Here is a 23,230-nt window from a genome sequence, read left to right as displayed (position 1 = left end):
CTGCTCTTGCTACACCAGATCGAGCGAAACCCTAAGTTTTAACTTCATTCGATTTTTTCTTTCCGCCTCCTCCCTTCTCTTCTCTCAGACTCCTTCTCGAGTTTCACCTCTGCCTCTCACAATCACTCTCACCTCTGCCCGTGAAACTCATCCAGATTCACCACTCAATCTCTCTCAGTCACTCTCTCTGTCTCTTTCTCAGTCACCCGCTCTCTCTCTTTCTCTTTCCAGATTTTTCTCACCCGATCTCTCTATCACTCTCTCTCTCACCTGCTTTCTCTGAGTCTCGCTCTCTCTCTCTCACCTGCTTTCTCTGAGTCTCGCTCGCTCTCTCTCTCTCTCTCTCTCTCTCTCTCTCTCTCTCTCTCTCTCTCTCAGTTTGAGGTATATGTGTAAACCCTAAAAATTTAGGGATTTTACAATTTTTTGTTAATTATATTTATCTAATCTGACTCTTGTGATTTTTGGTGGACATAATTGATTTTGGAAGCATAGGAAACGATTGGCTTGCTCTAGGTAATTTCTCTGATCTGACTTTTTTTTTTTTTTTTCTTCTGGTGTTGTTGTAATTTCTGGTAATATGTAGGATCATAGAATTGATTTTGGGACAGAAATTATTGTAATTTCTGGTGCCCTTTCAGCTGAATCAGCTCTTTTTTAGATTGGGCTTTGCTTTTCGTGTTCATAGATCTGCATGCACATCATGTTGAATCTGTAAATCCTTGCCTTCTTGCTATATCCCTGTTGGATTTTGATCTTGGATTATCATTGGAGAAATTTTTAATTGTTTGAAAGATTTTTATATTTTTTCCCAAATTAATCTGTTCCACAAATGCAAAAACCCCCTTTGATTTTTGTTTTCTCTGTAATTGAATAATAGCACATGCATGTTGCATATCTGTTTCTCTGTTCTGGTATTGCTATGAGCTAGGATCTGGACTATATTGAAACGGTCTTTTCTCCTTTCGTCTCTCACAAGATTTTGTTAGAAAAAGGTTATGATTTGTTGATAGTTAAGGATGAAAAGGTTGTGATTTGGTCTCTCACTAGATTTTGTTTGTTGTTATAGGGAGGAAGATCTAAGGAAAAAGAACTGGAGTAATCAATATGAGAACCCCCAGTCTGCTCATCAATCTGGTAATTGATGTCTGTGTGGCTGATATTCTGTTTGCCTGTGGTTATACACTCCTGCTTTTTTTTTTTTTTTTTTATTTTTTATGACTCCAGATGAGAATTATAATTCTAATAGATGTTATAAACAAGATCAGAATTATGATTCCTTAACCAAAAAATTATTAAGCAGGCAAGATCTCTCTGTCTCTCTCTATTTGAGCATGTGGATAATGAACCCTAGGAGCTTAATATATATTTGCATCTAAAAGGAAATATGATTGGGAGCTGATATTCTGAACTGATCGACCAATCTCTCAGTTGGAAGGTAAAGATATAAGATCATTCAAACAAAAAATCGGATTTAACACTGTATAAAATATGTAGAAACCTACTTACCCTCCTTTTGTTTGCGAAGAAAATGCAAGAAAAAAATAGAAAATGTCATATTTTAAAACATTTTACTGTTGTTTTGTAGGTAGGAGTTCAATAATTATGCTTATAAGAGCGTTTGAGGTCACCCACTTAATAACATTAGTACTTTTTATTGAAATCACTTGGGTTTCTGTGGAAACTCAAGGACATAAAGGCAAAAGTTTGAGTCTTTGTTCTATAATTATGTTGGATTGAAAATTTGGTGCCTTTGTACTTTATTGCATGTGCTTGGAATTACAATGAAAATTTCCTTTCATTGTTTTTTGGTTGTTGAAGGGTTTGAGCATGAGGAAAAAGGTGATTTTGCAACCTCACCAAAGCATTTCAAGTAAGAACCATATCCTCGAATTGCCCTTTTGGACCAAAATTAAGCCTTTTTGTGTGATGGTTTATCATATGATTGGGTTCTATGTTTGAGCTTATGGATTGGTTCATGGTGGATTTGAATTGGCACACAGAGTTGCTTGGGTGAAGCTGATGACTGTGTGCATTGCAGGACCACAACAAAATGGTGCAATTACATCTATTCGTGGACTTTGAAATAGAAACAAGGTTTGCATCTTTTAATCACCTCCACTGTATTTCAATTTCTTTTCCTTTTATTAATTTTGATTGTATTTCTCCCCTGTGATGGGATTGAGCAGGCTTTTGAATTGGTAATGGCAGCTGACTGTTTGTGCTTGAATAAAGGCTTGCCATTGCCCTTGCTACTGTTGTGGGACAGAGCCAGTGTATATGTACAGAAGTTGCGGTATACAATGTTCTCTCTCCCTCTATTTAATTTCAGTTTTTTTTTCTTTTAATAGAATTTCGTCAAATATTTTGGTTCTGGATTTTTTGTGTTGAAGAAATTTACAATAAAGGTATTTTATGATGTTCTGTGTTCGTAAATATATTTTGTAGGACAACACAGAATGTTGACTGACTTTGAAGGTGCTACAAGAAAAAACGAAGTAGGGTTCCGCATTTGGACTAGCTAAGAGGTTTGTCAATCGTTTTCTCATCCTCAAAATTTTTTTTCAATAAGTTGATTACATCTCAACCTTAAATTCACTGTTTTTTATTTCTGTTTAATTTAATGAGACAATTTCTGTTACAGAATTCTAAATTATGCATTTTTTTCCATGTTAGGGTACTGGGATGCTAGGGGGTTCTTTTTATTCTCTTTTCCGCCGCATATTATAACTTAGATGGATATGCTTCAAGAAGGTTGGTTTTATTCTTGAAGAATACCCATTTGGTTTTAGACATAGTTTATTTAGTTAAATATATGGCTACTGGTGAAATGGATTAGCCAAATATTGCATATTACATATGCATACAAATTCTTAGTATTGTTGTAAACAGTCAGTTTAAGTGGAGGATTGTTGTATGAAATTTGGTAAACAAATATCTAGAAATTATCTTCACAGTTTCTTAGGTTCCATTTAATTTGGTATTTGTTTTTGTGTGATAGATTTCTCTTAGGGCATGTCAAATGGTAAAGCTGCAATTAACAGTGTCTTTTTTGTGTTGCAGTTCCACCAGTACCAGGTTGTTGGGAGGAAGCTCCCTATGGCATCTGATGAGCACCCCAAGATTTACCAAATGAAGCTCTGGGCCACCAATGAGGTTCGCGCCAAGTCGAAGTTCTGGTATAATCCTTAGCCTTAGCTCGGCTTTTGTGATCCCAAATATACAGTGGGGAATTTTGGGTTAAACTTAATATTGTTGATTGATTTGTTTGGATTAAGTATTTCCTGAGGAAGCTGAAGAAGGTCAAGAAGAGCAATGGCCAAGTGCTTGCCATTAATGAGGTTTGTTCTCTCAGCTGTATATTTTATTTTTTCTAATTAATAAATTTGTACCCATTTTGATTATTTGTCAGTGTCTAATGTAGACAATGTTGTTTTGCGGTGGGGAAGTGGTTCCTCCTCAACTCTCCTCCTGGCAAAATCCAATTTGTTGCCAAAGGTCTCCACTTTTGACCCCAAAGCGTCGCTCTTTTATCAAATTTATTTCGCTTTTTTCTAATTTTGTTTTGATCATTTGAATCGTATTTTGTATTTGATGTTTGGCTTTGGTAGCAGATGTGAAGGAGGCTGCGTCAGAGGCACCCCCTCAAAACGACCAGTCGAATTGGAGACGTATGTTTTCTTTTCTTTTTTTCTGTTTTTTTTTCCCTTCAAAATTGGAGCCTCCACTTTGCTGAATAAAGGCTCCTCTTGGCTTTAGTGTTTCGTTTTGATGAATTTTGGGCTCTCACATGTGTCTGCGAAATTGCAAACCTTTCTTTTGTATTGGGGTTCCAGTTTTCCAAAATCAGTTCTCCCTAAGGTGATAAGTTTTTCCTCTCTTTTTTAATTTTTACTTTGAGGTCTCTGTCCAAAACAATTTTTTTTTCATAGTACGTTTTATGCAATGTACATATATATTATAGGAATGAATCTGAGTTATCTCCTCTGTTCAAGAAGGCAAATACATAGGTAAATACATAGCTTTAATTACCTCCTCTGTGCAATTGGGTTTGGCCAATATCCCAACCCAGAAGAAGTTGTTCAAGAAGTTCATAGGTAAATATGTAGCTTTAATTACCTCCTCTGTTTTCTTCTCTTTCTCAGCCTTTTGTAGATCTGAGTTATCAATCTTTACTTTTTTCCCTTTATTTTTCAGGAAGGTTTATGCCTCTTTGGCAAGAAGGCAAATGCTGCAAGGAACCCAAAAATACCAGGACTCTTCATGCCTAACAGAAACCCAATAGATGACTGTTGGGAATGTGACTCAAATTGGCCAAACAACAGGCAGAGCTTAGCAGATTGTGCAATTGGGTTTTGGCCAATATGCTCTTGGAGGCAAAGGTGGTGAGTATTATATTGTCAGACTCTTCTAATGATGATGCTGTGAATCCAAGGCCAAACACTCAGATATGCTGTGATACAGACTGAGCCTCTCTGGATTGTGTTCCCTGGCAACATGCTCATCAAGCTCTCCCAAGAGCTTATCTTCAACAGCTACAAGACCCTTGATCGCCGTGGAGCCAATGTCCACATTGTGGGCGGTGGTTGCATCACATTGCAGTTCATAAGCAATGTTATCATCCACAATGTGCATATCCGCCACTGTTATCCGTCAGGTACATGAGTTTTCCACTTCATTTTATGAATTTTTATTTACCATATACGCATGGTTTGCTCATAGTCATGTTTATTCAGATTTACTTGATACATTTAATTTATGAATGATTGCAAATATTTAGTTTTATCTAATACATGTGACTTGTAAATAAGAGATTGCGCGTATCTAGATTTACTTCAGATTTACCTTAAAACCCTTTGCCGGGTTGTTTTTGCTTTTACTCAAAAATAATTTCGATGTATGCTCTTGGAATTAGCTCAAGTAGCGGAGAAGGTGTTTGTTAAAAATTGGTTAGGATCAGAATAAGTTAAGATTTTGATCCATTCCATGCAGGTGACGCTAATGTGCTTTCAAGCCCACCCCACTACTGCTACGGCACAAAATTAGACGGATTTTGACTGGTAAAGGTATTGTCAAGGAAATTAACCTTTTAGACTTTATTTACTCTGTTTAAAGGGAAGATTTGAATGACTGATGAAACAGAGAATATGATTATATGTCAAATATTATATTGTTGTTTTTCAAATAGCATTCGTCTTCGCTCCTATCCATATATATAATGACAAATAGCATATTTGGATAATCAAATTTGTTCTTTTTCTTCCTTTTCAAAGTTACTAGGTTTAATTGTAACCGAAAAGAAAGTTACTAGGTTTAATTTGTGCTTGCACACAATTTATAATTTATTATCCATTTAGCTTAACAAACTTATTAGTGGCACTCTCTGCATATTTTCAGGATTGATACTCAATCAAATAAAAGGCGATTTCAATCCCTCTTTCGTGTATGAGCCCTCATAAAGATGACATTTATATGCTTTTGTTGAAGTACTTTACGAAATATTCATTACATTTTTGCGTTGTTTTACCCCACATTGTATTTCAGTATCTTCTTGAGCATGTTGCTTTGGAGCCCAAACGGTTGAATAAAATCCCTGTAGATCAGGAGTTCATGCTTTATTTTTAAAACTTTTGCAGGGTACTTTTTACTTGATGTGGATAACTATCATTCTAGCCATGACATTGATTGAGGAGCCAATGCGTTGATTCATGCAGTTGGAAAACTCGGGAGCTTCTTAAGGCAATTTCCTCTTTTTCCAAATGCTTTTCTGGTTGGTGGTGCAGAAGACTTCTTTATTATTGAACTTGCAGTTCAGGTAAATTTTGAAGCACTCTGTGCTACAAGTACTTTTGTTGAGTTTTTGTTCTCGCATTGCATTGAATGAGGTCGATATTTCTTTACTGGTCAGCTTCAAAAACTGAAGGTGGAACCAGCACATAAAACTTCTCCAGGTAATATTCTAACCAATTTTTAGGTTTAAGATTTAAGGAATCATGTGAACCTGGTATTATGGTGGCTTCGGATTATTGGCTTATTTATTTTGGTGCTAATTAATTAAACTCAATTTATTTGTGCCTAATGAACCACAACTGTAATAATTTTAGTTGTAATATATGTGTTTGTGTGCCTATTTGTTTTTTGGTATATAAGCAGACCGCTGTCTTGCATTCTACATGCTGAGGCTGATAGATAATTTTGATGAATTAGAACTTTATGATAACTTATATGTGGGATTTGAAAATCTGACTTCATGTGGGTTTGATATACCAAGCAGATTTTTGCTGATTTTTGCATTGAATGAAGACTTAAGAAACTCAATTACATACATTTTCCCTGTGGTATCTTTCCGTACAGATTTTGCTCAAGCTAATTTTTTGGTTTAATGAAAAGATTGTGCATGCATAAAATACTCAAGCTAATTTCTTCTCTGATTTTTCTGTTTTTTCTTCCTTTTTCTTATTTTTTTTAAAGCCATGTTTTCTTTTGATATTTTGCAGGTGGTCTTTCGTTGCTTCGGATAGAGCGGTTTGGTTAGTGTTTTTAGTTCTGTTAAGCAAGGGGTGAGTTTCTAGGGTGAAATTTCAATTAATTGTTTTAAGTTTTGTGAATAGAGCATAGGAATTAGCTGATGACATCAATTGACAATTGGTTGGTGTTAATTTGTTGTTGTAATGATAGGTTTAGATGATTACAATATTTGAACATGTTGGTAAATCCTTTTGAGTGTTTTGGCAATTGGGTAGTTGATATGTTCACTGTCTATTTTCATCGCTTGATACACATTTCATGCAATTTTAAAACCCGCAGCATCGCGCGGTCATCTTTTGCTAGTAAACCCTAAAGCCTATTTTTCTTCTTCTCATCCTTCTTCTGCATCTGGACCCTGAGCTCAGTAAGCTACTCGTTCTTCTCTTCATTATCCCTCTTCATCTTCTGCATCTGGACCCTGAGCTCAGTAAGCTGCTCGTTCTTCTCTTCATTATCCCTCTTCATCTTCTGCATCTCGTCCCTGAGCTCAGTAAGCTCTTCCTTATGCCTCTTCATCTGTCACAAAAAATACGAGTTAAATTTTTTTTTTAATTGAAATAAAATGAAGTGCAAAAACCAACCTCCTCAATATCTTGTGACCGATACTCGCTTAGTTTCTTTTCAAACACTCTGACTTCCTCCTTCAGCTCGGCAGACTTGGCCTGATTCTTAAAAGAATCCAAAGCTGCTGCTGCAGCACACCCCACCCCAAGAGTACCGACTGTATAAATAGCCTTAGTTGTGCCTACAGCGGCGTCGATGGTTCCATGGGGGGTGCTGCAGCTTACTGAGCTCAGGGTCCAGATGCAGAAGATGAAGAGGGATAATGAAGAGAAGAACGAGCAGTTTACTGAGCTCAGGGTTCAGATGCAGAAGATGAAGAGGGATAATGAAGAGAAGAACGAGTAGCTTACTGAGCTCAGGGTCCAGATGCAGAAGAAGGATGAGAAGAAGAAAAATAGGCTTTAGGGTTTACTAGCAAAAGATGCCCGCGCAATGCTGCGAGTTTTAAAATTGCATGAAATGTGTATCAAGCGATGAAAATAGACAGTGAACATACTGAGCTCAGGGTCCAGATAATGAAGGGTCCGTGCTGGTCGGAGCTAAAGTTCACTGGGATGGTGACGTGGGGTAAGCAGGGAGGTGAGGACTCTGTTCTTAATTAGTTATAACTATTAGTTATTTTGATCTGCGTTAAGAATAAGTAAGGTTCATGCTTTGATTTGGGTTTAAGGTACAAGGCTGCAGAGGGTGATAAATTTGGGACCCCAATACTGAGGCAAGGAAGCTGATTGGGGATACGGGTTTGTTGGACCATTTGCTCAAACACATGGCGGGCAAGGTGGAGCCCAGAGGTTTAGGCGGCGGCACAATGCTGATGGAGCCATGGAGTATGAAGTGCTGCTAACAATGGAGCAAAATAAGATTAGAGAAAAACTTAGGGAAATAATGGAGGTACACCAGATCATGATATTAATTAATTATCCCCTTGTATATCTTAATTGCACACTTAATCTAGCTTTGGCTGCTTTAAATATAATATTATGTTAAAAAAGTTTGGACCTTTTAATTTTTATTAATTGGTTTCATGGTTCAACTTGATTATGGCTGCTTTAAATAATATTATAGCATTTATTGTCGCACCTGTATGCATAATCAAATTTTTTAACATATGCCATTCTTAACACTGTCTGTAAATAATCAATATGATTAAGCTAGCATGGAACATGTTTGATGGATATTGAGGTTAAAATATTAATGCAGGAACAAATTGGGATGCTGAAATCAAGCAAGGAAGAACCACTAAGTATCTCAGAAGCACCACCGCCATCAGACACTGATCAAAGAGCAGCAACAAAATCAAAGGGTGGGGAGCAAGAAGAAGAAGAAGATAAGCTTGAAGGAGGAGACAGCAGCCAGAGCAACTCATGAGGACAAGGCAGCCAAAATACAGAAACTGAGGAGTGGTTTCAGGATATGCAGACCACAAGGGTCCTTTCTGTGGCCAAACATGGGCATCTCTACCCCACCCTCAGCCACCCACCTCATCCCTATACCTCCTCAGCCTCAGCCTCAGCCTGGGTCTCCTGTCAAGCCTGCCTGTAGCTGAGAGGCTTTATGCAATGTGAGCTATAAACCCTCTGCCTCTCCTCCTATTTTTCTTCCACCTGGGGCCCCCCTCCAATTCCAAGAGAAGTGTCACCGTCACCAACACACTCCTCATCAACCTTAAGAGAATTCATTTCTTACATTTGAGGTTCTAAGGTTTGATTATTTTTTTTTACTTAATATCGCTTGTGTATAAATAAAAATAAACTATGTAATACATAATTTGCTCATTGTTTTTGCATTGGTTGTATTTTATTGTTTATATTTTTTTCTTTTTTCTTTGTAAAAACCCTCCTCTAAAGCAGTGTTCTTCATGTGTAATCTTGTAATTACCTTCCATATGAATGGATCTACTATGTTCTATAATATATATAAACTATGTAATACGTAAATTTTTTATTTATTTAATTGGAGACTATGAATGTACTTTATTTACCTTGATGAATTATGATGAAAATGTTTTGATATTCTTATAGTTTGAAAATGTGTCATGTCTCAAAAGGTAAGGGGCCAGAGCTTAGCCCAATAGATCCAAATAACTGAAAGAGGAGCCCAACATCAAAATGACATTAGAACTTCTATATCTATACAGATCCTAGTGTAATGTGAATTTTGTATCATTACAATTTACAATACAACTGCACCAAGGCGCTTTTATCTTAGCGTCCTTGCTAAAATCCCCCACAAGTCTCCTCCAAAACCAGTGCTCCAACCACACCATCTCCATCTTCTCAATAGGCACGTTCTTCGTCTCCGGCAAAACAAGTAGACGAACACGGTCATCACCGTCACCCAACCCCCAAAAAAGAAGAAAATCCCGGACTTGAAGTGGCAAAGCATTGCTAGAAAAGTTTGAGCAACAATGAAAGTGAACAAAAAATTCACAACTACATTGATGCTTTGCCCGGCTGATCGAATTTCCAATGGGAAAATCTCACTAGGCACCAGCCATCCAAGAGGCCCCCATGACCACCCAAATCCTGCTACATATATGCATATCAACATTTGAATTCCCCCTACCATGAACAAAGCTCTTCTCCCAAATTTGTCCACTATGAGCATAGATATGAAGGTTGAGATTGTACCAACTCCGCCAGTCATGACTGCAGACAAAAGCGATGCGCTTTCTCCCAAACCAATTGTTCGAAAAAGAATCGGGGCATAAAAGGCCATGACATTGATCCCTGTCACTTGCTGGAAAAATGGTATGGCTATTGCCATGACAAGTTGAGGCCTTTACTTTCTCTCTAAGATTTTCTTGAAAGGGTATTTGATAGTTTTCGATACGTTGTTTGCTTTGATGAGATCATCAAGCTCTGCTTCTACATCATCGATGCCTCTGATGCGCTGCAACATTTGCTTGGCCCTTTGGTGGTTTTTGCTGCGCTGAATGAGACTGTTTGGTGTTTCAGGAAGGAAAAATGCACCAAGTGTTAGCATTGAGGCAGGGACTGCCGCCATGGCTAGGGAGATTCGCCAACCCCAACCGGCTTTGATCTTTTCAGTGCCGTAGTTGATGAGGTTAGCGGACAGAGCACCAATGCCGACACTAAATTGGAAGCCATTGTTAATTGCTCCTCTGTGTTTTGCTGGTGCCATTTCCGAAAGATACAAAGGAACAGCCTGCACAAAACAAATAGATTATGCAACAAAGTAACAAGAAAAAACCTGCATTTGGTTTAGGGGCAAAAAACACTACTTGATTAGCAAAACCAACACCAACACCAAGCAAGATGCGACCGAGGATTAGCATGTAGATGTTCAAAGCTGCACCGTTTAAAGCCGAACCGGCAAGAAATGCAGCACCCCCAGCAAGGATTGAAGGCTTGCGGCCATAAACTCTAGTGGGAAAATCTCACTTGGGATCAGCCACCCTAGTGGGCCCCATGACCGAGCAAACCCAGCTACATACACAGACACAAATTAAAGATGATCAGCAAATATGCATACCTTTTCCTTATTCCACCAATGTCACCTAGCTCAGCAGCCATTATGCTCCCTACTATAACTTGTGACACAAACATTTGAATGCCCCCAATTGCAAACAGAGTTCTTCTGCCTAGTTTGCCCACCATAAGCATTGATACAAATGTCGCGCAGGTGCCTACCATGCCGGCGCTCATCACAGCTGACAAGAGTGACATGCTTTCACTTAGACCAAGTGTTCTAAATAGTACTGGCGCATAAAATGAGATGACATTGATCCCAGTCACTTGTGTAAAGAATGGCATGGCAATTGCCATGACAAGTTGAGGCCTATACTTTCTTTGCATCAATTTCTTAAAAGGGTGTTTGATGGTTTTTGAATTTTCACTTGCTTTGATGAGATCGTCCAGTTCTGCTTGGACATCTTCGCATCCTCGTGTTCGTTGTAGCATTGACTTGGCTTTTTGGTGGTCGTTGAAGCTTTGGATTAAGCTGTTGGGTGTTTCTGGCAGTAAAAGAGCACCTAGAGTTAGTATTGAGGCTGGGACTGCTGCCAAGGATAGGGAGATTCGCCACCCCCAGCCGCCTGTGATCTTTTCAGCACCGAAGTTGATGAGGTTAGCTGATAATACTCCAATGGCAACACATAATTGGAAGCCAATGTTGAAAGCTCCTGTGTGTCTAGGTAGTGCCACTTCTGAGAGATAAAGTGGGACTGACTGCAAGGATGTTTGATTGTGTGGAACCAAATGTTATCACACATAACATTATTAAAATGTATATAAAATAAACAATGGAAAATTTTGTCTGCCATGGCATCCTATGTTGCAAGAATTTTGTTTAACAAAATAACAAGTCAGATGTATGACAATAGAACATTACCCTATAGACTAGTCTTAAGTTAAAAAAGGAAAAAAAAAGGTTCAAATATGGAGCATAATACCTGGTTTGCAAAGCCAACCCCAACACCAAGCAAGATACGACCAGATATTAGCATGAAGACATTAGTAGCTGCACCGCCTAAGGCCGAACCAGCAAGGAATGAGGCACCAGCTACAAGGATTGAAGGGTTTCGGCCGAAGGTTCTGGTGACTGAAGAGGCAAAGAAGGAAGCTACAAGGCCAGCTATATAGAGTGAGGATGTAAATGCTGTTAAAAGTTGGCTATCAAATTTGCAGTAGTTGCTGGTTTTGGTATCTTCTTTCATCTTAGTGTGCACTTCTGGGAAAAATTTCTTGAGAAACGGCTCCATTGAAGTCACTCCACCTTCATGAATTAATCAGGATTAGTACTTGAATAATAATTTAATGATTTTTTTAATTTTTTATATAGATTATTATAAATAAACCCAATCCTAGACATGTATTTATAAAAAAACCCACACACTATTTAAACATAGAAACACACCCAAAATCAACAATTGTATATTTTTTGGGTGTGTTTATAAATGGGTTTTGAGTGTGTGTAATGATGGGTTTTGGGTGTGTTTATAAAGTGTTTTGGGTGTTGGGTTTTTTTATAATTTCAGCCCCTATTTTGGGTGTTTTAGTAAAACTCCCTTTTTTATATTTATTTTTGGCAAGTATTACAAGAACTAATTCAATATATATGTGTTACTAGAGAAGCTCACTGACCTGAAATCCCAATATCATAGCCATAAATAATGCCTCCCATGGCAGCAACCATACAAGATAGCACAACAAGCAGGGTCATCTTGCCAATGTAATGCTCATCTTTGCTTGTTGTTATTCCTAACTCAGCTGCTGCCATGGCTTTTCTTCTTTCAAGCTAATGCACCGGTGTGGAAAAAAGAGAGAGTACATCTTGGTAAGATAGAGTTTGTAAGGATATAGATTGACAATATGAACAGCAGTCAATTTATCAGTATGCCTCGGTGTGGAATGTTCAAACTAAAATATCGCTTAATTTTGGACTTCATTGATTGAAGCATAAAGCAAAATACAATCGAAGAAGAATATAAACAAAATAACATTAAGATAAACACAATAGTCCAAGACTAACAATTCACAAATCATTTAGCCTTTGTTGGTCTCCATTGGGCCGACTAGTTGATATTTTGGGATTTTTTTGAATTAAGGCTTGATATTCACAAATCATTGAGCATGGAGAGAATTGTTATTCAATTGGCGAAAGAGTAGACCCAAATTTGTTGGGCCACTTTAAAATAATAATTGAAAAGACAATGATACCATTTTTCTTAAAAAGTCCGGCCCAATTTTAATTATATTATAGTAAAAGAAAGTACCATATTTTGGCTTTTGGCTTTATCCTAATTAGCTGAAATTGAATTCTTATTTACCTAAATAGTAAACTATATTGTGTGTGAAAACTAAAGCTCCCTAATCTAAATGAGAGCAAAATCGGAAAGTCCGGAAAATATTTTAGGATTTGGGTGTGGTGATAGATTTATGGGTGTCAATTTGACCTCTCCAACTACCAACTAATCGGCCCAATGGAGACCGACAAAGGCTAAAAGATAAATATAGCCCAACAGAAAGACAACAACACAAACCCCAAGCCCAATAAAACTCCCAAAGAGTCTGAGAGAAACAAAACATAAACTAGTAAACAAACAGAAATAACGGCCACAAACAAGCACGTATGAAACAAAAAGGAAGCAAAAATCACAGTCAACACTATTTGTACTAGGAACCAGTTTGTGTTCTTGGAGTAGTTAGTCTGACCCTAAACCTACATGCTTATGCCTTTGTTTCTCAGAAAATTCGTGCAGCGAAATATCCAGAATTTGAGACTTTTTACACTAAAAATAGTCTTTTAAACGAAGATATTCGTGTTTGGATGACGGTGTGATATTAATTTGGGGGACTTTAACAAAATCAAAAGCTTCACTGACCCAACTAACTTGAATATATATACCTATATTTTCTTTTTTCAAAAAGTTTTAGCATGCAGAAGTTGATATAATAAAGTAGGATTATCTGTCTCCATACAAAAAAAAATAAAAAAAATTCTACATAAAACTCAAAATGATAGATTCGGTGGTGAGATTTCTGTCTCAATGGGATTTTATAACAAGCTTCCATCATTATATATTCACTAGGTTGTGTGCATAATTACAAAATTATTTCATCCATAAGCTAATCAATTACCGTTGAAATAATAATGTCCATAATCTACAAATTAGTATATAATAGGTGACCCTGATGTTGTTGAAATTATAGCCATTTGATCTTTATTTTTTATTATTTTTGTTTCGAAAATGGCATCCCATAAATTGCAAGAGCCTGGAGATATATATAATAACGACCGTTAACCGCCATCAACGGCTATATTCATGGAAACCTTTTGTGAATGATGTAACACAAAATGTTAAAATCCAAGATCAAGGACGGCCCTACTCCACCGACAGACTTCTTTTCGTTTAGATTATTTTGGCTGAGCCATAATATTGTTATAATTAGCCATGCAAATTAGTCAAAAACCTACTGCTTGAGTTGATTGTATCGTCTCGTCTCGTCTAGTCTAGTCTAGTCAGCTTATGGTTATCAATTATGGGCTGATGAGCTTTGAATTTGAAATTTTGGACAGTGGAAAAATAGTGAAAATTCATTTGGAAATCTTCCCCAATTTCTTAAAATAAAGTCAATAAAGCACCAACACCCCACATACTCAGCCTAAATTTATGGGTTTTATTTTGAAATCCTCCCTTGAAGATTTGCAAGTAAAACCATGTTTCCGCATTGGCTTATCTGCAGAACTTGAGCATGCAAATTCAAACTACATGTAGATTAGTCTATGATTATTTTCCTGTCAATAAAAGATATGATAATTCACAAAAGTGTCCTCTAGTTTGTGTCAAATTAAGGCGACCTGTAGAAAGCGCCATGTTACTTCACTTCACTCCATTAATAATACCAATTTTAAAAAAATAATTGGACTTGGATTGATAGCAACAGGCACATGGTATTTTCCTCTATAAAAACCAGTAAGCTTTTAACACTAAAAACCACACCCTAAACTAGCAATATCAACTTAAGTGCAGTGCAGCTTAGCCATGGCCACTCTTAATAAGCTACACTTAGCTGGTTTAAAACCCCTTTGGTACTTAATCACTGTATTTTGCTACTTTAAGCTGTGTTTTGCTGTTAATCGCAAGCGCTTAAACTTGTCGACTGCTGCCACCCATTGGTACCCTGCCGGAGCTACTTGGTATGGCAGCCCTGACGGTGCGGGAAGTGACGGTAATTAATGCATGATTAATATGTGTGCATGTTTAATAATTCTGGTTAAGAAATAATGATGTTGCTTAGTTAACAAATTGTAAATGCAGGCGGGTCTTGTGGGTATGGAAATTTGGTGTCACAGCCTTCATTCTCTTCTATGGTTACTGGCTTACGTCACTCTTCTATTCTTTATAATAGCTGACATTCATAAAGCTTTAGTGTTTGGACGTATATATAATAATATATTACTTCTCTCTAAATATATATATATATATATATATATATATATATATATATATATATATATTAATTTGTCCAATTTTAATTAACGTCAGGTAAAATGTACCAAACATGCATCTTGTTCCAGCAGACCAGCGAGGGTGGTCATCACGGACTTTTGCCCCGGAGGACCTTGTGCATCGGAGCCGGCACATTTCGACCTGAGCGGAACTGCATTTGGTGCCATGGCACGTCCTGGCCAACAAGAGAAACTACGCGATGCCGGAGTGTTACAAATTCAGTTTGCACGGTACATGAAACTCAATTTTACATTTGCAAAATTTGGTAGATTATTTATTATACATTTTGGACTAGATTAATTTGTGTTTTTTCTTCCATGGCCATTTGCCAGTGTGGCATGTGACTACTCAGGAAAAACCATTGCATTCCACGTGGACCAGGGCTCAAACCCAAACTATTTTGCTGCTATGATTGAATTTGTGAGGAGGGAGATGGTGATTTTGCTGGTGTTGAGTTGAAGGAGGCTTCCTCATCGGACGGTGGTGATGAATGGCGTACCATGCAACAATTATATGGGGTGCGGTGTGGAAACTTGATGCAGGCTCAGAATTGCATCCTCCATTGTTAATGAGGTTGACATCTCAGTATTCAGCCCAAACTTTGCTGGCCAAAGATTTAATTCCAGTTGGGTGGAAACCTGGTGCCACCTATAGATCCTTGGTCAATTATCTATGACCATGTACTGTAAAGAAAAACAAAACGTTACAAGAATTACCAAAAGGACATCCGTCTTCACCAAGAACTCGAGAAATAAAAATTCAAATCTCAAGTATATGGCATCAAGGGAAAAGGGAGAGACTCTCAGAAACAATATAAATGAATGGCATGGGAGAGAACTCCTATTATGTCACCTCATCGATTTTCATGAAGTAGATGAAGAGAAATTATTAGGAACACTCACCGTCACTCATCTCCATTGGCCTCTGAGAAATTTTCCGAGTATCAGGATTCACGGACTCACACGACACTACGGAGAAAAGTGTGTGTATCACGAGTGTGCATTCACCTTCTCGAGAAATTATAGAATAGTACGGTATTACCACGTCAGCATATGATACTTCCATTCAAAATTTACCATGTGTTATATTTAAAAGAAAATTAAAACCATTTATACAACTGGAGTTTGACTTCCAATTTTACCCTTTGGAATAAAATTAGAAAAGAAGAAAATAAAAAATAAAAAATAAAAAATCCTTCAACTGGGAGTCCTCCTCCACCCTCAATCTCCATTTATTCCCCCCTTTTTCTTTTTAGCTTCCTCTGCTTTTCTACAATGAAGGAAACAAACCCACATCTCAAACCTCTCCTCCTGCTAATTTTACCACCTGCAATTCTCTCTCTACAAACAGCACAAATTTCTCCATCGGCCGAGCTCTTTACAAGTCCAAGATCCCCACCAAGGCACCCAACTCTTCGTATATGTATCATTTCTCAACTTCTTTCATCTTCTCTCAATCCTTCAGTTTCTCCATGGAGTCGTCTTCCTCGCCTCAAAACCTCATGTTCCAATTTCTTATTACTTTGTATTCTAACCATCACACTCTGAGGATTACCATGAGGGAAAAACTTTACAGAAAAGCAAACTGAAGTAAAAACCCTAAGAAGTTCTTTTGGGATGTGAATTTAAACTAACTATAAAATAAAGTGGTAGTTGATGAGGGAGGGGGAGAGAGAGATGGAGGGTGGGATGTATAAAAGGAAGATGGATTCAATGATATTGTCGAGAAAAAAAAAAACACAAAAAGAAGAAGACTTCAATTGGCAGAGATAAGGGAAAGAGGCGGTGGAGGAGGCAGGGTAGGGTTACTGCCGAGATTGTCTGGAGTATTCTTTTATTTTATTTTATTTCTAATGTTATTTTAAAGGGTAAAATTGGAGGTCAAAGTCCAGCTGTACAAGTAATTTTAATTTTCTTTTAAATAGGACACATGGCAAAATTTGAATGGAAGTATCATATGCTGACGTGGTAATACCGTACTACTCTATAATCTCTCCACTTTCTCATCGCATTATGTTAGTTATATGAGCACCCTTGCATGCTTCCCAAGTGCTATAATTCAAGGACGCACCAAGAAAAAAACGTGTATAGCATGAGTGTGTGCCCGCATCCCATTTTATCTTTGTCTCTTCCACGTCCTAGAATTAGGTGACTCAATATCAAGAAAAACGTATGTATCATAAGTATAATGTGATGAGAGATATACAAGTACAATGTATACATTATCTGGAATTGGATTAAATTTTGTTACGATTAATTTGTATTTTTTCCCATGCCCAGTGTTGCATGTGACTATTCACGAAAACCCAAATCCAATACAATCAATTTGAAGAGGGAGATGGTGATCTTGGCCCAAAAGGTACTTCCAAATGTGACCAAATTCTGCAATTCCAGTTGAAATTCCGACCTGCAAGAAGAAGAAAAAAACCAAGAATTACCAAATCAGTCTTTACCAAAACTGTATTGGGCTTACCAGAATTGTATGACTTCAACAAAGAAAAAGTGAAAAGGAAAATTTTCTGAAATAGTTAGTGATTATCGAATTTATCTTGATAATTACAAAAAGTGGCACAATTATCCAAATTTCGTGCGTCTGGTATGAAGAGAAAAAGGAGTGACTCCCGGAAACAATAGAAATGAGTGGCTTGGGAGAGAACTCCTATAATCTCACCTCCTCAATTTTCATGAAGAAGATGAAAAGAAAGTTATGAGGAACCCTCCCAGTCACTCATTCCCATTGGCCTCTGGGAGGCCTATCTCCCATTTCAACTCAACCAATTCAAAGAGTGTACGTTCATGTTGTGGTCATAGGACTAGGATCCCCTAATTTATAGAGAAGCCTCAAGGTAACAAGTTCCAAGAAACCGCCTTAGGAGCCCATGGTCTTCATAGTGAGAATTGTGTGTGAGGTTACATCATTTGCATGTTTTCCACTAGTAGAATTTGAGGATGCTTCGTCGAGAGAAACGTTTGTAACTCGAGTATGCACAACCATTCACGTTTGTAACTTGAGTACGCACAACCATTCACCATTCACGTGAGGAGAGAGATAGAAAAGAGAATTTTACAGCCCAATATATTTTCCAACAATATTTCCGACATATTTCTTATAAGTTATAAGCAAGCACATTCAAAAAGGCAAATATTTGCGTCTGGTTATGTATGTCAACAACACTGCAGTTGTGGAGCTAAGTTTGCTCATATAAATCAGCAAGGTTTTATGTTCATGGAAATTAATTAGGGTACATTACATTGCCAATTCGGAACAAATTCTCTTTCTACTCTTTTAAGCCTTGATATCATTATCCTCCTTGTTATAATACCCCATTTTCACAATTATACAAAGAAAAAGAAAATTTGTACTTGCAATACATTACTATAAATTAAAGTCCAGTTTTTCCCCTTTTTATTGCTAGCTTAACAAAGTCTCTTGATGACTGCAGTCAGACATCCATTTCATTTGGCACAGCAGCTATCCTGAACATGAAGGCAAACGTTCCTTATTCATTTTCACACACGCACCACGTAGCCTTTAAAATTAACAAACCAAACTCATATTTGCCTTAGGGGATAAGCACAACAGATCCAGATGTTTTCCTATTCTCAAGGTCTTCGTCGTGTGCCTGTGCTGCTCGAGACAATGGGTAGGTGTGATTTACTCGAACCCGCAATACACCTGATTGAACATTACCAAATACCTCTCCCGCCATCCCTAGCAATTCGTCTCGAGTTACAGCGTAATGAAAGAGCGTAGGCCTAGTCAAGAACAGTGACTTCACTGCAATGGCTGACAATGGAATCGGATCTGGCGCACCTGATGACTGCCCAAAACTCACCATGTATCCACGAGTCTTCAAGCATGCCAGTGATCCCTGAATACAACAATAACTCCCAATTAAGGATTCTCAGTCCAAAACACAAATTAGCAAAAGACTGCCTACCCAGAACTCATTATCTACCAGATTATGTTGATCTGGGAGACCAGTTGGGCTTGCAACATTTGAATAAATCACGACACAACACAATTATTTGAGGGTGTCTTTTCTTCTTCTCTTTTAATTACTGATTACCAACCGTTTGCACTACCACAATCACAATGTAACTACCTTTAGGGTCTACTAGGGAAGAGTGATTTCAGGTCTAAGAATTTAGTAAATAAAATATAGCTAGATTGACTGATCCGACACAAAAGCCTTTTGTCAAAATCCAACTCTTAACTTTAAAGCATTCCGTCTAAATGGACCCCCTCATCTTTTAAAAAATTCATAAACCTGGCTCAAATTAAAAAACAACTGGTTTCATAGGCCTGGTCTAGCATTGAGAAACTTCTGAACCATGTTAAGGGGAAGCCTACTCAAATGTACTCATGCAGAATTTGAACAGGGTATGATCTCTCCCTAAACTCCCTTGATTGTGTTTTTGTTCATTTGTAGAAAAAAGAGAGAAGAAAAGTATAGCTTACCTCAAAAGTATCCTTTCCTACAGAATCATAAACAACCTCGACCGCATTGTCAGATGTTATTTCTTTCACTCGAGCAACAAAGTCCTCTTCCTTAGAGATTATGACATGGTGACATCCATCCTCCTTGGCTTGAGCTGCCTTCTCTTTAGTAGATACAGTTCCAATGACAGTGGCACCAAGGGAATTAGCCCACTGGCATAAAAGGGATCCAATCTTGATGGTTTGGACATTTTACTCATTGAATCATACTTAGTTGTTATGTTTTTTTTTCTTTCCACAGATTGTCCGGTGGAACAGCATCAACAAGTGCGCCACAAATGAAAAAGTGAAAGAGAACAAGAATGGTAGTTTTATCTTTCATCAGATAATGATAGGACATGAGTGCTCATAGGAACAAATATAAATAGGGAGGGAGAGAGAGAGCTCCTCAACTCCCATGAGTGCTCATGATTAACAAATGAAAAAGACTACTCAAACACAACTGAGCATACTTTGTCAAAACAGGGGCAATTCTGCCCAAAAAGTTTTACAATGACCACAAAAAAGATCAAAAGTATTAACAGTAATGAATATTCTCCTTGACAGGAAAACTAATAGGTGCATGCTAATAGCTCTACAAAATTGTTTTGCAATGCCACACGCATATTCAAGGAATACTAAAACTAGCATGGCCTAAAATATCACAACCAGGATGTGGTTATCTCGTGTTTTGTAATTCAAACTAGCTTCATTTACAGACTTAATGAATGGTTAATGACTTCCTGAAATTCCAGATGCTGCTGCATAAATATAAAGCTACCTTGAAACAGCTGCGTAGTAGAAACTGAGCTGTCATACCCTTGAGCAGGAGGGATGCAGCAACAGTAGGGTCAATGGAAGGAGGAACAGGCACAACTCTGGTTGCAGGAAGGATCTGCTCTTCAGCATATGAGCCCACTGGCTGACCAGCATAGGCTACAAGATCTCCAACTTCCCTGCCTGTTAGTCCTGGTCCCACAGCTGTCACAACTCCACAAGCCTCAACACCTGAAATCAATTTTGATATGTAAATAAATTGTGTAAATATATTATCAAAGCCCAAACAAGTTTTAGATGTAAATATATACAACAAATCTAACAATGGAAATCGTTATCTGATGTCATGCTCTGCATTCTTGTATTAGGTTGTATTTGGTTCGCCCCAATCGTTCCTAACCATATTTCAAAAAATATACTCACATGGTAAAGGTTTATTAGAGAAAACTGTGAAGAAAAACCGAAGTTTTTTAAAAGAAAATGAAGTCAGAAATTGGCTAGAAGTCAATCTTGGTTGAACTGTATCTTCATAATCTTAGAAATGCAGCAGAACCTGGGGTGTAGGGAACCGTAGCAGCCTTATAAACGCCTTTGCGGAAGTATACATCAATGAAATTACGCCCAATAGCCTTGTTCTTCATACGAACCTCTCCCTCCTTTGGCTCTCCTACTTCCACATCTTCCCATTTCAAGACCTAACACCATCAAATGACAAAAGTAAGTAAAATGACGATGAAAGTAAAGGAATAATGGCATTTAGCTGACAAAGATGGGAGGTCAAAGACAAATTACACCAAAGATAAATTTTCTTTAAGCAAACTAGACATAAACTGATACTGCCTGACCCAAAAAAAGGTAATGGATGCTGAATAATCAGTGTCAAAAACTATATATTGTTTTCTGATCCACTGGCCGACTTATGTTGAGGATTATTTATGAAGGCACTTGATACACTATATACAAACTGTGAATTGAATTCACCAATCTCAAATACTTTAACACTAATAGAAATAAAGACGAGTTACCAGTGATTATACACAAGTGAGTTTTGATAATCTGATAAAAATAAAAAGCAAAATCCAATAGCCGGCCAATTCAAACATAAAAGCATATGTATGGAAACAGAGAGAGAGAGACCTCAGGTTGCTGCAGCTGTTGGTTGGATAAGAAAGTTCAAGGAGTATTATGTTGAATTACAATCCCTGAGGGAGAAGAAGGTTCATCAAGACCTGATGGAGATGGAGGTTCGTTTAGAGAGGTTGAGCAAACACAATGCAACCGGTAGGGCTTCCTTATTATTCTTTTTTTATTTAATTTTTAATTGTATTCGTGGTGACTCTGAGTACTTCTTTCTCAAGGCCATGGAGAAACTGGCTAGAGGGAATGCGCAGCTAGAGGAGCTTATGGATAGAGCAATTGAGCAGCTAGCTAAAGGATCCGATGAATGAGCAGGAGAAGGAGAATCCAATGGAGAAATGATAACTAATGCCTCTCTTTCCAATATTATGCTTTCCTACACCCTAAATCCTAAACCCTAAACTTAGTGGGTTGTTTGTTTGTCCTAATTGTTTATTAATTAGATTTGGTGTGTACCGGCTCGGATATGGAAATTTTATTAATTAGATTTGGTTCTATTGTTGCGATTACGTGCCTTTGTTTTTTAGTACTGCTAAACGAACCATAAAATTAATTGAGTACACCCTATGATCTAAGTACACCCTAATATTTAAATCAAAATATAAAATTAACTAAGTTTACCTTATTTAACTACCAAAAATACCCCCATTACATCCTAATACACCATTATAAAAACTTAAAACAACTTTGTTTATATATATATACTCAAATCTGCTTTTTGTATGCATTGGTGCAGAATGATAGAGTCCTAAAGATGAGGAAACTGGAAAAAAACTTGTTCTGAAGGCTATTGAAGAATCGGGCATAACAGATGATGAAGGTGTGCTCGTTACTAGAACTATGCACGATTTTGCCCACAAAATCCATGGCCCATCCCCTGAAAGGTCAAGGCTGTATAATTGGATTCAGAGGAACTGCTGGTATGTGTTGCATCGGGCCATTTCGCTGACAGTCTTCACATCATTTAGCATAATTGAAACAATCTTTCTCCATGGTTGGCCAAAAATAGCCATATCTCTTGATAAGCCATCTCATCTTTTTCCCCGATTGATGCGCACCATAAGATCCTTCGTGGATTTCTTCCATGACTCGCATTGATTCTTTTAGTCCGAGGCATCTCAGAAGAACACTCTTAGCAGACCGCCGGATTAATTCATTGTTCATGATAACGAATTTTGTAGCTTTTCTAGTTCTCGTGGCTTTCGTACAGCTTGCTTCTTTGCGCCCAGCAAAGAGAGTCAAGTCGTCATTAATGGTGATAACCCTCTTCAGTCTCTCACATGGGTCAATTTTGTAATGGTTACTAGGGGTGGGCATGGTTCGGGTTGGACCGATTTTTGCGTCAAATTGAAACCGATGCGGTACTATTTATCTGGTTTGGATCGGTTCATTTCTTACATTTGAGGTTCTAAGGTTCGATTATTATTTTTTACTTAATATCGCTTGTGTATAAATAAAAATAAACTATGTAATACATAATTTGCTCAATGTTTTTGCATTGGTTGTATTTTATTGTTTATATTTTTTTTCTCTTTTGTTTGTAAAAACCCTCCTCTAGAGCAGTGTTCTTCATGTGTAATCTTATAATTACCTTTCATATGAATGGATCTACTCTGTTCTATAATATATAAAAACTATGTAATACGTTAAATTTTTATTTATTTAATTGGAGGCTATGAATGTACTTTATTTACCTTGATGAATTATGATGAAATTGTTTTGATATTCTTTTAGTTTGGGTCTCAAAAGGTAAGGGGCCAGAGCTAGCCC

General features: G+C 37.5%; 3 protein-coding genes and 3 pseudogenes across 40 annotated transcripts; 2 read left to right on the top strand and 4 right to left on the bottom strand.

Moving 5' to 3' along the window:
* Positions 1-48: 48 nt before the first annotated feature.
* On the top strand, positions 49-23,224 carry LOC110766015 (uncharacterized). 36 transcript variants are annotated; one of them, XR_015833783.1, is made up of 24 exons: positions 51-384; positions 491-516; positions 1,070-1,137; positions 1,822-1,873; positions 2,004-2,097; positions 2,190-2,296; positions 2,449-2,528; positions 2,677-2,754; positions 3,064-3,179; positions 3,279-3,341; positions 3,425-3,498; positions 3,615-3,671; positions 3,837-3,861; positions 3,999-4,097; positions 4,198-4,385; positions 4,465-4,657; positions 4,993-5,066; positions 5,637-5,815; positions 5,909-5,951; positions 6,498-6,560; positions 6,679-7,671; positions 7,763-7,983; positions 8,293-9,139; positions 23,210-23,224. XR_015833783.1 is itself a non-coding variant. In XM_088248860.1 (23 exons), the coding sequence occupies exons 11-16, from the start codon at positions 3,316-3,318 to the stop codon at positions 4,607-4,609; spliced, it is 585 nt and encodes a 194-aa protein (XP_088104986.1). In that variant the 5' UTR covers positions 49-384; positions 496-516; positions 1,070-1,137; positions 1,304-1,438; positions 1,822-1,873; positions 2,004-2,097; positions 2,190-2,296; positions 2,449-2,528; positions 2,677-2,754; positions 3,064-3,179; positions 3,279-3,315; the 3' UTR covers positions 4,610-4,657; positions 4,993-5,066; positions 5,637-5,815; positions 5,909-5,951; positions 6,498-6,560; positions 6,679-7,671; positions 7,763-7,983; positions 8,293-9,045. The 36 variants fall into 36 exon arrangements, 29 of the variants coding, with proteins under 29 accessions (XP_088104986.1, XP_088104990.1, XP_088105009.1 ...); XR_015833784.1 differs by having other exon boundaries at positions 3,996-4,097; XR_015833785.1 differs by having other exon boundaries at positions 3,760-3,861; positions 4,202-4,385.
* LOC110766023 (hexose carrier protein HEX6 pseudogene) lies at positions 6,898-9,858 on the bottom strand (annotated as a pseudogene).
* Positions 9,874-10,236, bottom strand: LOC110764723 (hexose carrier protein HEX6 pseudogene; annotated as a pseudogene).
* Positions 10,034-12,434, bottom strand: LOC110766024 (hexose carrier protein HEX6-like). The gene is made up of 5 exons (XM_088248852.1): positions 12,198-12,434; positions 11,507-11,829; positions 10,588-11,282; positions 10,337-10,404; positions 10,034-10,260 (listed from the first exon to the last, which is right to left on the bottom strand). Exons 1-4 carry the CDS (start codon positions 12,331-12,333, stop codon positions 10,341-10,343), a joined length of 1,218 nt encoding a protein of 405 aa, XP_088104978.1. The 5' UTR covers positions 12,334-12,434; the 3' UTR covers positions 10,034-10,260; positions 10,337-10,340.
* On the top strand, positions 14,235-16,186 carry LOC110766011 (expansin-B15-like; annotated as a pseudogene). The gene is made up of 4 exons (XR_015833779.1): positions 14,235-14,786; positions 14,876-14,928; positions 15,104-15,297; positions 15,400-16,186. The product of XR_015833779.1 is annotated as an expansin-B15-like (transcript).
* LOC110766017 (uncharacterized) lies at positions 18,283-21,884 on the bottom strand. 2 transcript variants are annotated; one of them, XM_088249665.1, is made up of 6 exons: positions 21,461-21,884; positions 20,877-21,018; positions 20,647-20,718; positions 20,328-20,554; positions 19,529-19,720; positions 18,283-18,938 (listed from the first exon to the last, which is right to left on the bottom strand). In XM_088249665.1, exons 2-6 carry the CDS (start codon positions 20,962-20,964, stop codon positions 18,630-18,632), a joined length of 888 nt encoding a protein of 295 aa, XP_088105791.1. In that variant the 5' UTR covers positions 20,965-21,018; positions 21,461-21,884; the 3' UTR covers positions 18,283-18,629. The 2 variants fall into 2 exon arrangements, with proteins under 2 accessions (XP_088105791.1, XP_088105792.1); XM_088249666.1 differs by lacking the exon at positions 20,647-20,718 and having other exon boundaries at positions 21,461-21,875.
* Positions 23,225-23,230: the final 6 nt, after the last annotated feature.

This window comes from Prunus avium, chromosome 2 (assembly GCF_965620075.1).
Source record: "Prunus avium chromosome 2, drPruAviu1.hap1.1, whole genome shotgun sequence".
NCBI lineage: Eukaryota > Viridiplantae > Streptophyta > Magnoliopsida > Rosales > Rosaceae > Prunus > Prunus avium.
Note: the sequence above shows the minus strand (reverse complement) of the source record. Positions and strands in the feature narration are given on the sequence as shown.